Source organism: Durio zibethinus, chromosome 10 (genome assembly GCF_047325235.1).
Source record: "Durio zibethinus cultivar Kanyao isolate XHJ-2024 chromosome 10, ASM4732523v1, whole genome shotgun sequence".
Taxonomy (NCBI): Eukaryota; Viridiplantae; Streptophyta; class Magnoliopsida; order Malvales; family Malvaceae; genus Durio; species Durio zibethinus.
The window spans coordinates 1,331,718-1,345,822 of NC_143171.1; the positions used below are offsets into that span (position 1 = coordinate 1,331,718).

The 14,105-nt window shown below is 36.1% G+C and overlaps 3 protein-coding genes across 5 annotated transcripts; 1 reads left to right on the top strand and 2 right to left on the bottom strand.

The window, feature by feature from the left end:
- Positions 1 to 18: 18 nt before the first annotated feature.
- Positions 19 to 4,269, bottom strand: LOC111292165 (ABC transporter I family member 10-like). 2 transcript variants are annotated; one of them, XM_022884406.2, is made up of 6 exons: positions 4,026 to 4,269; positions 3,720 to 3,891; positions 3,300 to 3,386; positions 1,288 to 1,413; positions 1,076 to 1,198; positions 19 to 561 (listed from the first exon to the last, which is right to left on the bottom strand). In XM_022884406.2, the coding sequence occupies exons 1-6, from the start codon at positions 4,094 to 4,096 to the stop codon at positions 352 to 354; spliced, it is 789 nt and encodes a 262-aa protein (XP_022740141.1). In that variant the 5' UTR covers positions 4,097 to 4,269; the 3' UTR covers positions 19 to 351. The 2 variants fall into 2 exon arrangements, with proteins under 2 accessions (XP_022740141.1, XP_022740142.1); XM_022884407.2 differs by having other exon boundaries at positions 3,981 to 4,254.
- Positions 4,270 to 4,523: 254 nt separating this feature from the next.
- On the top strand, positions 4,524 to 7,391 carry NDHO (NAD(P)H:plastoquinone dehydrogenase complex subunit O). 2 transcript variants are annotated; one of them, XM_089766315.1, is made up of 6 exons: positions 4,524 to 4,865; positions 4,936 to 5,006; positions 5,944 to 6,009; positions 6,111 to 6,152; positions 6,535 to 6,594; positions 7,084 to 7,391. In XM_089766315.1, exons 1-6 carry the CDS (start codon positions 4,601 to 4,603, stop codon positions 7,111 to 7,113), a joined length of 534 nt encoding a protein of 177 aa, XP_089622441.1. In that variant the 5' UTR covers positions 4,524 to 4,600; the 3' UTR covers positions 7,114 to 7,391. The 2 variants fall into 2 exon arrangements, with proteins under 2 accessions (XP_089622441.1, XP_022740697.2); XM_022884962.2 differs by having other exon boundaries at positions 4,526 to 4,865; positions 4,951 to 5,006.
- Positions 7,392 to 8,472: 1,081 nt separating this feature from the next.
- LOC111292471 (mitogen-activated protein kinase kinase kinase 3-like) lies at positions 8,473 to 14,105 on the bottom strand. Its single transcript, XM_089766316.1, has 11 exons — positions 13,219 to 14,105; positions 12,290 to 12,625; positions 12,008 to 12,095; positions 11,792 to 11,854; positions 11,471 to 11,631; positions 11,301 to 11,376; positions 10,708 to 10,767; positions 10,432 to 10,539; positions 10,116 to 10,352; positions 9,186 to 9,292; positions 8,473 to 9,102 (listed from the first exon to the last, which is right to left on the bottom strand). The coding sequence occupies exons 1-11, from the start codon at positions 13,713 to 13,715 to the stop codon at positions 8,844 to 8,846; spliced, it is 1,992 nt and encodes a 663-aa protein (XP_089622442.1). The 5' UTR covers positions 13,716 to 14,105; the 3' UTR covers positions 8,473 to 8,843.

Sequence of the window (14,105 nt, forward strand, 5' to 3'; positions counted from 1 at the left end):
TGCACGCTTGAGACAAAGTTAAAATCAAAATATTAATCAATCTTTGCCAAACTGAAACTGAGTATGCATTTGAGCACTTAAAATCAAATCTAGAGTTTAGACGTCGTGTCTAGGCATTTTCCACGCTTAACTGCTGAAGTAATGCCTATGTATATCTTATACTTTTGTCCTCTATGAGGAAATCTTACATTTTGTAAAACTAAGGCTGGGTATGTTCAAGGTCCAAAACCATATTCCTTCACAAACTTAGAAGATATGGGAAATAGGTCAAAAGATTTGTTTTACCAGAAGAACATATGGCGAACATTGTCAACTTATTATACAAAAGAGAATAAAAAAAGTCTAATATATTCAAGAATTTAGACTATTAATATACGACGATTGCTTGGCCTTGATGAATTTACTTATGCTTGCTGCATCACCATGCATAATCACTCTCCCATCTTCCATGTATACTGCACCATCTGCATACTCAAGTTCTTCCAAACGATGGGTGACCCACAATGCTGTGACTTCTCCAGATATATCCAACAGATTCTGAACAGCTTTTATCACCCCAATCTAATCAGGTCATAGCAAAGAGTTTTGATTCAGAAAAAGCTCAAATTATGCAAAAGCAGAAACTGTTTCAAAAGTCATGCTCATTGACATATTTAGTTTTGTCGGAATATCTAATTGAAGAATATATGTAATCACCATATGGTACATACAGGTATCAAAGCAAAACTACAACTGTATGGACCATAAGAAGACTATAGATTTCTAGTTATTTCCCTTTTTGTTTCCTCAAATAATTACAATGGTAGGCCACTAAGTTAGTTGAAAAGAAAAGAAATATATAATGCAAAAATGCTATTTCTCCCATGTAGGAAAAAATTGTTTAACTCTGTAATGCTAAAAAGAAAAACTTTAAGAAAAAAGAAATTTGTAATGCTAACCATCATAATCGTTAAGAGGCTCCTCTAATCATACATTTTATTTCTTCCTTGTGCATTTCAACATGTTGCACACATATCCCAAAACTTGCATCAGAAAATATTGATACATGCTCTATCTTGTGTCTACTATTATTCACCTGATCACTTTCATCCAAAAAAGTTGTAAGCTCATCCAGCAGCAAAACTTTACATGCTTCCGCTAAAGCACCAGCAATGGCAACCCTTTGTTTCTGACCACCACTAAGAGTTTGAACTGGCCTCTGAAAAAGAGCAAGGTGATAAACCATGAGTAAACATACAATATTTAACATATTGTATAGTCCAAGAGCTGTTGAATACAAAATCTTACCTGTAGGTACTCAGACATGGCAACAGCATCCAAAGCTTTTGACACCCTGGATCTGACTTCAGCATTTGTTAAGTTTAACCTCCCAAGGCCAAATGCCACATCAGCTTCAACTGTAGGCATCACGACCTGCATGATGAGAGATGCTACTGGTGTAAACTTAGGTTTCTTTAGAAATCTACTAGCCATATAAAAGTCTGGTCATATCAGTATTGTAGCTCACCAAATTCATTGGAGGCATAAATTTTTTTCACACACATTGACACGTTTCAAAAGCCGAAAGGCCCACAACCAGACATGGAACAAAATGCAGCTATTAAGATCGCACATACTCATTAAAGGCTGCAGCAGGGAAGCATAACTTTAAAGAAAAGGCAGTACTTATTAAAAGTTATTTCTCTTTAAAGGGAAAATGAATCACAGTCACTGTTTTACATTTGATTCTGAAGATAAAAACCCAGGACATAACTATTGGCACGCTATACAACAAAGCACAAGTTGTGGCTCTGGAAGTAACAGTGGTGATGGTGATGGCAGCACAGAAAAGCAATGCAGGCCTGGGGATGGCTCATTTAGTGATGACAAAAGGATGAAAATATCATAATTCTAGTGAAAACAGTGAAGCCTTTTACACCTATCATATCTTATAATATTATATACAAGAAACCAGACACCTTCCTTACAGTTAGAAGAGTATATTGTTGGTCACTGCAACAATTACAGTGAGAAAAAATGGAAGCTAAATGAAGAAGAAACCAGTGATAGACTATTTCAAAGACCAAATTTATCACCAAGCTAAGGATTGAAAATTTCTTTTAAAATCGCATATAAACTTTAAGAAAGTAAAAGCACTATAGGGGTATCTAATATTTTCTTCCCCACTTCTCAAGTTCTCATTTTAGATGGACATTCAACAACCTTTAGAGCTCATGTCAGATGCACAAAAAAACTAGGATTGTGGAAAACAAATTATATTTTCTAATGATCATCATTCATCAATTCTTAAGTTTTGAAAAGTCCACTGAAGTTATATTGTACTCCGTAAAAGAAGTGAAGCAAATGATGCAGAGGTACCATGTATTCAGGGTTACCTGCTATCCTATGTCTAGGAGTAGAGAGAAGAGGCACCTTCAACCAGCAAAATACTTGTTAAATGCTCTTCCTACATTGGTAAGAAATGCTAAACCAAATTGACCATTACGAAGGCATCAGTATTAGAAAGACTACGCAGAAATATTAGCCCACCTACAAGACTACGGCAGCAATATGACCAAAAACTTAAAAAGAGAAGCCTGGACTGGAAAAGAAGGCAAACCAAGTAAAATTATTATTAAGTCTGGAAATACTAGAAAGGAAACTCAAAAAAATTCCATGAACAATTGACGCTATCAATGTAATAAATCAGACAAGAGTTGGTACAAGAGCTTCAATAGGTGGTATAGAATAGCTGAATAGGATGCCATGCTTCTTGTATCTGCTGAAATCCAAGGAAGTACAATAGACAGAAATGCCATAAAATACTGAGCCCAAATTCTTCAGATTAAGTAGATTCTAGAATAGTGGAAGAAATTATAGAAAATATATCTTCCTAGTCCTTAAATTTCTCAAAACACCTATTCCCCTTCTATAATAGTTGTAAGTAAATGCAGCCTCAGCACAGAAGCTCCTTACAAGTGAAATTAAGTTAATCCTTAGAAGTCCAAAACCACTTCAAGCTTAAACTAGAATTCTGATATAGTTTAGGTTCAGTTGTCTTAAAAAGGTAAATAAACATATTTCTTCTTGTTTTAATCACCAAATATGAATGACAAGATTCATGTTTAACCATCTAAAAGCACCAATCTGATTTTTGCAATGCCATGGTCAAGTCTAGGCTGCAATAATTATAAGACCCCCGTCATAAGCACCCCAAAAACTAAAACCATCATAAGTTTAGAGGTAACAAAACTAATCCAAGAACAAAATCCAAAAGATATAGTAATATAAAAAAGTTTTTCCCAAGGAAAATAACCAACCTGATGGTCTGGATTTTGGAATACATAACTCTTTGGCCTGCTAACGAATAAAGTTCCATTTGATGGGGTCAAAAGACCTGCCAAGATCTGCATGATTCACAATATAGTAAACTCATAATAATTCAGGCTATATTTTCAAAACTAAAAGGAAACCAATAGTTTATCAAACACATAATGGCAGCATACAATTTCTTAGATGAGCAATGCTACTTAAAAGCCACTTTTCTCCTAGCTATTTGTACCTCATAACGTGGCACATGGTTATCTGAAAATTACAATGGTGAAGTCTACAAATTCTTAGGGAAATTGAAGTTGAACCATTCTGGCATCAGGTGGGGCAAGTAGCATTTTGTTTTTTAGATTATTAATACCCATATTGATTTTGTAATAGGGAAAAAGAAAATTTGAGACTGAATGAACCTTTAAAAGGGTAGATTTCCCACAACCATTAGGACCAAGAAGCATCCACAACTGTCCCGAAGGAATCCGAATTGAACAATCCTTGAGAATTGGGACCATTTTGCCCTGCCTCGTATTAACCGAGAAGTTAATATTACGACCCTCAACAGCAAAATTTTCAGTTGCATTATCCCTGCAACCAAACAACAAAAAATGAAACACCTACGAGAAGAAAAAAATCTGAAAGAGAGAAAGCATAATCTGTTTGAGAAAATGCGTAACTGAAAGAAATTTTATCTTGATGGTCGTTAAGTGAGGATTTTGAACCTGGTGGAAGAAGTTGAGTGAAGATGGGGTAGATGAGGCGGACAGGTACGGACAAGAGTATACAGATTCATGCTGTTCTTAAGTATTATAATTTCAAAAGTTAGTTTAACAGCCAGCCAAGCCAAATCTTTGGTAGCGCGGCGCTTGTCTCTGACTCTGGTCTCTGAGGGAGAGGGAGCACTCGGGCCAGGACTAACGAGCACACTAACTTGCTTTCTTTGGGCTATTCGTTGGGTTTAGCCCAATTTTTGGTGGTAAAACTTTAAATTATTTTTATTTACATGAATAATTAAATTTTAATTGTTTAAAGAATGTTTAGACGAATTTTTTTAATTTATTAAAACGATAAAAAAATAATTAAAAAATTAAATATCAATTGTTTATTTAAAAAACAAAAAAAACCTCCTTAACATTACTTGCACCTTTACCATGAACCATTAGATTTTTGTGTTGGAAATCTGGCCGTTAGAAATAAATGAAGAGAAAGGATCATCGCCTCTTGTCTATCTATCTGTCTATAAACCACTTGAAAGGAGGGCAGTCACAGCTTTAGTTTGAAGCATAGTTTCTTTTCCATGGCATTATCTGCTGCAGCTCTCTCTCACGGTTCTTTCCCATCCCTCTCTAATTCATTCCCACAATCCTTAAGAAGAGGAAACCATCTTGGTTGTCCATCAATTAGACTCATAAAAGCTGCTGCTGAACCTGAAAAAGAAAAGGCGGCTGCTACTACTACTACTACTACTACTACTACTCAGACCAAAAATGCTAAAGGGTCTAGCAATGATCAACCTCAAAGCACAGTTGCCAAGCCACTTCCCAAGAAGCCTGTTTATTCTAGTGAGTTTCCCTGAAATTTCCTTCAATTTAAGGTTATTTAAGAAGTTGCTTGGATTTGAAAAGATGCTAGTGGTTTTTTGGGCAGTGAAGAAAGGCCAGATTGTGAGGGTGGATAAAGACAAGTATCTCAATAGTATTAATGTAAGTGAAATATGTGTGTGTCTTCTTCCTCTTGTTGTTGCAATATCTTCTCAAAGTTATGTTGCAACTTTGCATTGACAATTAATACTAAGGGTAGAGGACAGTTGGCTGAGAGTACAAGAAATTGGATGCAGACAATATAATTCCTTGTTTGTCATCTATTAATTGAGTTTCCTGAATGATATTTCTCTCCAATTCAATCTATATAGGCCGATGGCTTCTTCAATCAATTGGGCCAAACTATTTATTTCAATTTCATGTGCCTCAAGTCCAATCTGAGATCATATTACATGTTCCCTCAAGCAAACTTTTTCCACCCTGTAGATTTCCAGGAAACCTGAATCCAAATTGAGGGAATCCTCTTTTCACTGTTACTGTATATATCACAAAAAGCAGACACCGTTTATCAAGACGTGTGGTGAAAATAATGAAGAATCCGTAATAGGTTTGCTAGCCAACTTTATAGGGAAGGATCTTTTTGAGGGATGAAATTTTGCTTTGGGATTACATATATGTGACTCAAGACATAACTCTTTAAAAATTAGACAATTTTTTGAATTAGAAGAAAAATTCATTCCTAGGAAACGGTTTTAACCATAAGACACCATATTCAATAACCAATTTATCAGTACCTATAGACATGAATTTCTGCCGCTTGACAACTTCATGTCCAAGCTAGTAAGGACACTGTGAATCAAAATGGCAACTGGTGCCAAAAAAGAAAAAAAAAAAAAAGAACTATGACAATATTATATAAGGCTCCATTCAACAGAGAAGAAAGAAAGGAGGGATTACAAGAGAGTAACGATACTCAGAAAACGAATCTATATCAGCTACGTACACCACAGCTTTTTGCGCCTAGAACAAGTATCGAATTTTGCTTAGCATCAGCATAACATTACAGGGATATATACTGACACGTTTGGTTTCATTTAAGTATCTATCTGTAGGGCATCCCCCCTATTACAAAGGCTTGGACTACATATATGAAGACCGTGGTGAGGTGCTACTTTCAACTTGAGTACCAAAATTTTCCCTCCTTTTGTTTTCTATAGGACATTTTAGAGGCCATTAAATCTTTTGCAACCTGCTTGATGACTTTAGGTCCTGGATCTACGTATTTTTGAGACTGGAGAATATGCACTTGTAAGAATTTTTCACTCATACCTTTGCCTTTTTACTTTGGTGCATTTTTATTTATGTTTAGACTATAATGATTATAGAAGACCTAGGGCTAGTTCTCTACCAGAAATCATGTAATATTAAGTTTTCTACTGGTCCATGAAGTTATGAACTGTTTTATTTAGTGTTATACTTGCGAAAATTTTCCAAACTTTTTATGTTAATCTGTTATACATTTTCCAGTTAAAAATATAATAATGAAGAAGGAAATTGACATCTTACAGTTTTTGTCAGTTTTGAAAATTGGGCTCTTTTCAATCCCTTTTGCTGGATGCTTATACATTCTGAACTAATTCTCAGTTAGGGCAGTTAAAGCTAAATCTAACTAAGCATGACTATTTTACAGGTTGCATGGGTTGGCATCCCAACAGCACCTGCTTGGCTTCCCACAGACATGCTTATCAAGGTAATGTTAACAGATTTTTTCATTGATCACTCCAAATATACAGCATATCAATATGAAAAACGATACCATTTGCTAGTTCTAAGCCTGCTCGGGCAACGGTTGGGTCTTGAGCTCCTTCATACACAATGAACCAAAGTCAATCAGGTTATTAGTTTGGCAAAAGAGTTGAGCTTTATTTCAAATTCTAAAAAGGAAGTTTTGTATTCATTCTGCATCATTCACTGCAAAAATAAACTAACCCAGTGCATTTAAAATACCTGTTTAACAACTTGGGTTCAAAACCATAGACAATTATTATTCGAATTAACCTTGATGCCTGCCTAGACTCAAAAAACGCTTGTTACAATACGAGCTTGGCTAAGTTAGTCAGACCCTGTTATTTCTTTTGACTGTCACTCAACGAAACTTGTCAAATTAAACGGTTGTTGAACATTTCTTTTTAATTGGAAGCATTTATATTAACCACGGTTGCTTGTTTCTTGTTTGCAGTCTGAGAAGCTCGACTATGAGAGATTGTGAACCAGTCTTCAAAAGTGGAATCCCACACTTTCAATGATGCATATATATACCATTGATTTTCCATATCCATGATATAACATGGTTGTAATTCACCATGAGTTAAAAATATATTGTATGACAGCAAGAAAGTCGTAGTGTATCAATGTAATAGACTTGCATCATTCATTCATTACTTTGGTTGATGTCCACGTAAAAGGAACTGGTGTAAAATGAAATCTACTAGAGCATGTATCATCCAAATTCAATGTATACCACAAAAGGCTTCAAGAATTTATATTAGCCAATTAGTAGATATTCAGAAACCAGGTACTGCAGCTGTTGATGACATTGGCATTGGCATTCATAGTCATGGTTTCCCATCCGCCACAATCTTTGTACCAACTTTGACATAACAATCCTAACAACCAAAGAGGGAAGAGGTCTAGGCAATGGCAATGGCAATGGCATTGGCACAGGCACATTCACATTGATTGACCTGTTCAACTTTCGAAAGCTGTACATCACAATAGCTCTTTGAAGATCCTATGGAGTAAGAACACTTGTTATGAGTTTCCTTTCTCGTCAAGATGACAACTACAATTTTATTCTAGTTTAAACATCGGTGAGTGACAGAAGAAATCAGTGATTTACTTGCCAAACATATATATATATATATATATATAAACTTGATTTAAACAATTTTAAAGAGGTTTAAGAAGATTGATATCTAATTGAAATTTTCTCGAACTCAATAAATAAATTATCTTCCTTTATATAATTCAAACACTGAATATGAGACGTATCCAGTCCACAACACAATATTTACTTGTGGGATCTAACACAAACACCAGCTCTCGTAAAGAACTGGAAAGGCCCGAAGCCAATAGTACACCATTAAAAACAAGTCTTCAATATTCTTACACCTAATGAGCATTTCACGGCTCTTTAATTATCGAGCCGCCTTTCTTATCGGGTACATTGCTAATAATTTTGTCTCGTTCTAGTTAGTTTAGCTTGGAATGGAATGGATGATCCGGGGATTCATATCCTGATTCAATGACATTGGCCAAACGCCGATGACCAACAGGTGCACCATGTACGGTCCGCAATGTGGTATTTGCAGACATCATGATCCCTTCTTTTCCGATGTATACTTGGTTAGATTTTTTTGTTAGGCAATTTGGTATATGCAGACATGATCACATCCCGTTTTTACAATGTACACTTAATAAGATTTTGATAGCAAAACATATTTTAAGAAGCGTCTTTTTAATTTGAACAAAGGCTCAAAACACGAACCACCTCAGGCTTCATTTGAAATGAAGCCTCAATCTGCAGCTAAAATGCAATGGTATGACACCACCTATTCAATCTGTTGGGTGACAAACAAGTGAAGGTATTGCTTACTTGATGACTAGTATACAACAACGAGAATGTTACAGACAAAGTTCTCACCTTCCACTTCCATATACAAATATCAAGAAGAGATTGTTACACTATCTCAGGTATGGGAGCATTTTTACCTTTCTCGTGCAACAAAAGTCTAGCTGTCCCCAAATTTTCCCACTTCGAGTAGCCTTATGTTGAAAAAAAAATGCAATCACTTTTTCTAGTTGGGTAGGAAAATGAGATTGCCAAATTTACCAAGAGTAGAAAGGATCCTTTCATCCAAGAAATATACTTGAGATTCCTTTGGCATTTGGGATGTGGAGTGGAAAAAGATATTTAATTCTATCGCTATTTACAATATCTCAAATAGGTCTCGTTCTTGGAGAGGTGCCCGGTGTTAGGACCTTTAGTTGTGGAGTTTCAAGCCAAGGATCCTGAGTGCATCTTGGATTTGGTCTCAATGCACTCCCAGAGAAATCACCCAAGTTGTGACCACTCTGTCCTACAAACTGATAAGCTGGATGAGGAGGAGAAAGAAAACAACTCTTGTGTGCTGGACCGTTTCTTAATGGACTTGAACAGGGCGATACAGGCAAAGATGTGATTGCTCTTGCATTATCTCTGTGCATGAATACATGATATTACTTTAGAACTTCATGCACATATATTTAGAGTGCAGAAATGAAAGACAATATCATTAGCACCTTGGACTCCTCAAAGCTCTTGAAGTTGTAGCCACTCCCCTTGTCCCATAATCTCCTCCATCTAATGAGAGGATATTATTTCTATTCGACTGCAGTTCTACTATGGGCTGCTCAGAAAGTTAAGACAACAACAGAGATTAGCTTAAATCCAGCTCTAGTTACTGATAAGCAAGCTTCAAGTACATATCCTCATTCATGTATACAAGCTTAAATAGTGCTAAACAAGATAATGGTATAGCTGCTGTTTGGAAAGAATGAAAACAAAGTAAAATCAATTTCACATTAAATCTGGTATGATGGCTCACTGTGATTGCAAAATATGGTCCAAAATATCATTTCAAGAGTATAATAAAAATTTTGAAAAGCATCATAAACATAGAAGAAATAATAATTTGCAAAGAAATTGCACTAAAAAAATTACTTATGTTACCGAACCATTACTTAAAAAACCATGGTAGATAGCATGATGTCCAGATATGCTGTTACAGTTCAGCACTTATAGTTGACAACCTATGTTTATCATTCCATCACAAAGAAACATTTATTTACACACCAATCTGGAATTCTGGATCAAATTATTGTCACCCGTAAAACCAGCACATTTCTATGAGACAAGAGTAATAACTTTCACCCAATTATAGATTCTAGTACATAAGGTTTTCTTGAAGGCACTATCAGTTCAGTAGCATCAAGCCTTGTACGATACATAGTAGGTTTCTGTTTCCAAAACATAATGACATGATGACCAAAGGCCATTATTTTATATTAAAACCAAGTAACTGAAGCTGTTCCAAGCGTTTTCTTAATCAACCAGTTCAGGATGGATAATAGGGTCTTCACTATATGTATAAAAGATAAAGTCTATGCAATTAGAGTAATAAAAATATTAGAAAAAGAAGAAAGGGAAACAAGCATCTTGAGAATATATACCGGAGTGTGGCTTCCATCAGAAGTGTAAGGAAATGCATCCTTGGTTATGCTGATGTTAACAACTCTTGTTGTTGCTTGGTCACGAATGAAAGGGTGATCTAGCAGTTTCAAGGCTGTAGGACGCGCTGATGGTTCTCGTTGCAAGCAAAGCCTTATGAAACTTTTTGCTTCATTAGAAAGGTGATCAGGAATCTCTGGAATATCTCTACTGTTTCCGATTTTAAATATTGCAGCCACCTGTTGAATCCAGAAAACAGTTTAGAGCCAGCCAGAAAAAGACATTATCTGAGAGGTGTTTAGAATTAATATGCCACACCCCTTCATACTGATTCCATGGTGGTTTTGATGTTGCCATTTCAAGTATAGTACAGCCCAAACTCCAGATATCCACTGCAAGGTTGTAGCCATTTGTATTCATTACAACCTGATATCAGAAAAATACACAGATAAGTGGCCATACCCTGGAGAACTAGAGATGCTGAATGGGAAAAATAATTAGCACTAAAATAGCAGTTAAAAAGTTTCCAACATAAGAAAAAGGGGGTGATTCTGGGATCATATAGTAGAGAGAGAGAGAGAGGAAAAGCTATACCTCAGGTGCCATCCAATAAGGACTTCCCTTGAACGAAAGCATTGTACCACAAGCTGTTATCTGGATCAGAAAGAAAATAAATAAGTGGCCTATCTTGATCATTAACTGGGAAAAAAAGATAGGGAATAGGGAGACAAGATCACAGGCCATTTGCCATTTTTATTTACAGGTTTCCAATTTGTTAGATTTACATCAATCTTTACGTTTTCTGCCAAAAGACAGAAAATAAAGAAAGAGAGGAAGTAGGGAAAAAAGGTCACTGGCCATTTTCAGTTTTAACTACAGGTTTCTAATTTGTTAGATTTAAGTCAAAGTCTTAGATTTTCTGTCTCAAGACTACAGTCAGTTCTGCAAAAGGCAGATGAGAAGAAAGAAGAAAATGCTAACCTCGCAGATAAATTGGGGTTCAAGTGATTGTCTAAAAGACAATGTACTTTCTAACCTCTGTTTTCTTTAAAACCAAAATTATCATCATATCAATGTCGTTTAGTAGACACTTATTATTCTTAGCCCTAACTAGTTTTTAGAGATATTGAAGCTTCAGTATTCTAGAATTAAGCCCATCATCCCCAAGATGAGACAAGGTATCATACATGTTTTGCCATGCCAAAATCTGCCAACTTGATTTCACCAGTAGGATCTACTAATATATTTGCCCCTTTTATGTCTCTGCAATGTTAAAACCACAGCTTTTAAACATAAGACACAGTTGATGCTGAATTTCCACACTACAGCACCAATAACTAGAAGTACATCCAAGTACCTGTGCACTGTATTTCTTCCATGTAAGTAAGCAAGACCAGAAAGAATTTGTCTACTATAGTTTTGAATAACAGGTTCCTTGAAGGCACCATATTCTTGAAGCAATTTGTGGATTGAACCACCAGAGACATATTCCAAGTAAACCGAGAGTGTTTCTTCACCCTGGAAAAACGGCAATTAGATTACTATGAAGCAAGTTCCAATTAACTGGTATCAGGAGAAGGATTCCAATGATCATTCTCCATGCACATTTCTTTTCACTTCATAATGCAAGTGAATCATTTGCATGTATTGTCTTCTAAAGCAGTATATAAAACCATACCAGTTCACTTCCATAGTATCGAACAATGTTTGGATGAGATAACTGATTCAGCAAATTTATCTCCTGTTGATATTAAAAAGGATTAGAAAACCAGATACCCAAATGTGGCAACTTGTAAATGATTTCAATATCAACTGGTAAAAAGATACCAGAAAGTGAAATCTACCAGAGATATGTATAATGATGCATTCAGAGAGAATCAGACAAAACTATTACCTGGCTAAGTTGCTTGAGGCATTCTTTTGATTTCTGATCATCAGAAACAACCCTGACTTCTTTTATCGCACACATCTGCCCACTTTCACTGTCCAAAAAGGATACACAATATTAAGAGAAGCATAATAGGAAAAAACCATAAACAACTTCTGCTAATTATTTGGAACGGTAACGTGAATGCATGACAACAGCTATTTTTGGTAACTGATAAATCTAAACTCTTTAAGCATTTATGACTCTTGCAGCGAGTGAAAATTAACCCATATAGATAGCAAGTTCTACCTATTAAATCCAAGGTAAACATGTCCAAAAGTTCCCCTTCCTAAGAGTCTCCCTCTACGCCATTTCGACAGAGTATAAGGTGTATTTTCACTCACTCCACAAGTTCTTGTGCTAGGCAAGGCAGAAGGACTAGTAGGAGAACCTGGAGGAAGAGGCAACTTATGACACACAGACTTCCCTTCTTCCTTTTTCCCTGTAGGAGACTCGAGACTCACAACAGAGAATCGATTATGAAGAGGTGATGTCGGGCTGGTTGCCCCTCTCGACCCTGGCCCGGGGCTTCTCGACCTCATGTTCATTCTAATTTCACCTTGACCTCTGGGATCAATATATGACCTGGATTTCAGATAATGTCAGCTCTCTGAAAATCATTAAAGAAATGCTTAATTTGTGTGTGAATAACCAAACCATATGACATTATTGAATTTTTGGCTCATTACAAACATATGATATGTTACTTGTAGATGTAAGAATCCAACACTATCAATGAAGAATTACCTTCAATCTAAAACGCAATAGTGATTAATTTACAGAAATTAGTTTTAAGTGTAAAAAAAGCCTGGCCTTTTGAAAAATGTTTTTAATTGTCCTAAATTTCAGCGAAAAGAGGAAAAACTTCCCAAACCCAAAGTAACAAAAAAAAAAAAAAAAAACTCTGACAGCCAAAAATTAGACAGAGAATTTCAGTTCCACAAAGCTGAAAAAATATCAGCAGATGGCAGACGCAATTGGATATTCTGATAAATATTATTATAAAACATAAGCAATCAAACTCTGACACCCAATATAAGAGAGAGAAAAAAAGTATTTTTTAATAATTAACCAATATCTGCTTTCTACTGCTACCATTAATTTAGAAATTTTAATAAAAATTTTAAATCTATCAAATTCAAAACCAAATACATGAATATATAAAGAAAAAAAAAAACCTGTAGGCATGGAATAGAACCGGATCATTTGCAATCTGATTATCTTCAGAAGAGGCAGAAGAGCCAAAACTAGAAACCGAAGGCGACCCAGATCCCAACCCAACAACATGATCACTTTGCATCGACGAGATAGATGGTCTAGGCAAAGGAATCCCTCTTCTTTCCCCTGAATCCGAATCCAAACCAGAAAACCCTGATGACCCACCACCACCACCAACAACAACAACGCCAAAGTCCTTGGTGGCACGTGGCGAATTACGGGTGGTTAAAGCATGCTCTCCTCCGTCATCAAAGCTCTTTGGGTAGTTGTTGTTGTTCTTGTCATCGGCGGCTGCTGCTTTCTTTTTGCAAGCAGCGACCACGCCGGCGGCAACGGTAACAACATCTGTTTTATTAGTTGAAGACTTGATTAATCCGATGGTGGTGCCACGTGGGCTTTGATTTTGAGGACTCTCTTCTTTGTTCTTACTGGACTTTTTGCCCCACCAAGCAGGCATTTTTTAAAAAATAATTTATGTTTCTCCTCTATAAGATGAAGAAGAAGAAGAAGAAGGAGAAGAAGAAGAAGAAGAAGAAGAAGAAAGACTGGTGGAAGGAAATGAAGAAAAGAAAAGTCTTGATTTGGAAAAGAAGTTTAGATTTTATATGGAGAAGAGGAAACCGAGAGGAAATGGAGAGAAAGAGAAAGAAGGGTTTTTTATTTTATTTTATGGAGTGGGCCAGGGCTGCAGTGGGAAACAGCTAACGGAGAGGGCAGAGGAGGAGCAGGAGGAGGACGAGGGGGAGGAGGGAGGGAGACGGCTGGAGGTTGTTGGATAAAAGGGTGACGTGGTTTTATTTTTTTATTTATTGATATGATTTTAATAAACAAATAATAACAGAGTACT

Excerpts from the sequence above, each read along its gene's own strand:
- LOC111292165 (XM_022884406.2), bottom strand. The coding sequence starts at position 4,096 with ATGAATCTGTATACTCTTGTCCGTACCTGTCCGCCTCATCTACCCCAT. Across the intron at positions 3,387-3,719 it reads GGAAATCTACCCTTTTAAAG|ATCTTGGCAGGTCTTTTGAC; the intron begins GTTCATTCAGTC and ends TGAATCATGCAG. Across the intron at positions 1,199-1,287 it reads CCATGTCTGAGTACCTACAG|AGGCCAGTTCAAACTCTTAG; the intron begins GTAAGATTTTGT and ends GCTCTTTTTCAG.
- NDHO (XM_089766315.1), top strand. The coding sequence starts at position 4,601 with ATGGCATTATCTGCTGCAGCTCTCTCTCACGGTTCTTTCCCATCCCTC. Across the intron at positions 4,866-4,935 it reads CAAGAAGCCTGTTTATTCTA|TGGTTTTTTGGGCAGTGAAG; the intron begins GTGAGTTTCCCT and ends AAAAGATGCTAG. Across the intron at positions 6,153-6,534 it reads AGACTGGAGAATATGCACTT|GTTGCATGGGTTGGCATCCC; the intron begins GTAAGAATTTTT and ends ACTATTTTACAG.
- LOC111292471 (XM_089766316.1), bottom strand. The coding sequence starts at position 13,715 with ATGCCTGCTTGGTGGGGCAAAAAGTCCAGTAAGAACAAAGAAGAGAGT. Across the intron at positions 11,377-11,470 it reads GGAAGAAATACAGTGCACAG|AGACATAAAAGGGGCAAATA; the intron begins GTACTTGGATGT and ends TTAACATTGCAG. Across the intron at positions 10,540-10,707 it reads CTTATTGGATGGCACCTGAG|GTTGTAATGAATACAAATGG; the intron begins GTATAGCTTTTC and ends TTCTGATATCAG.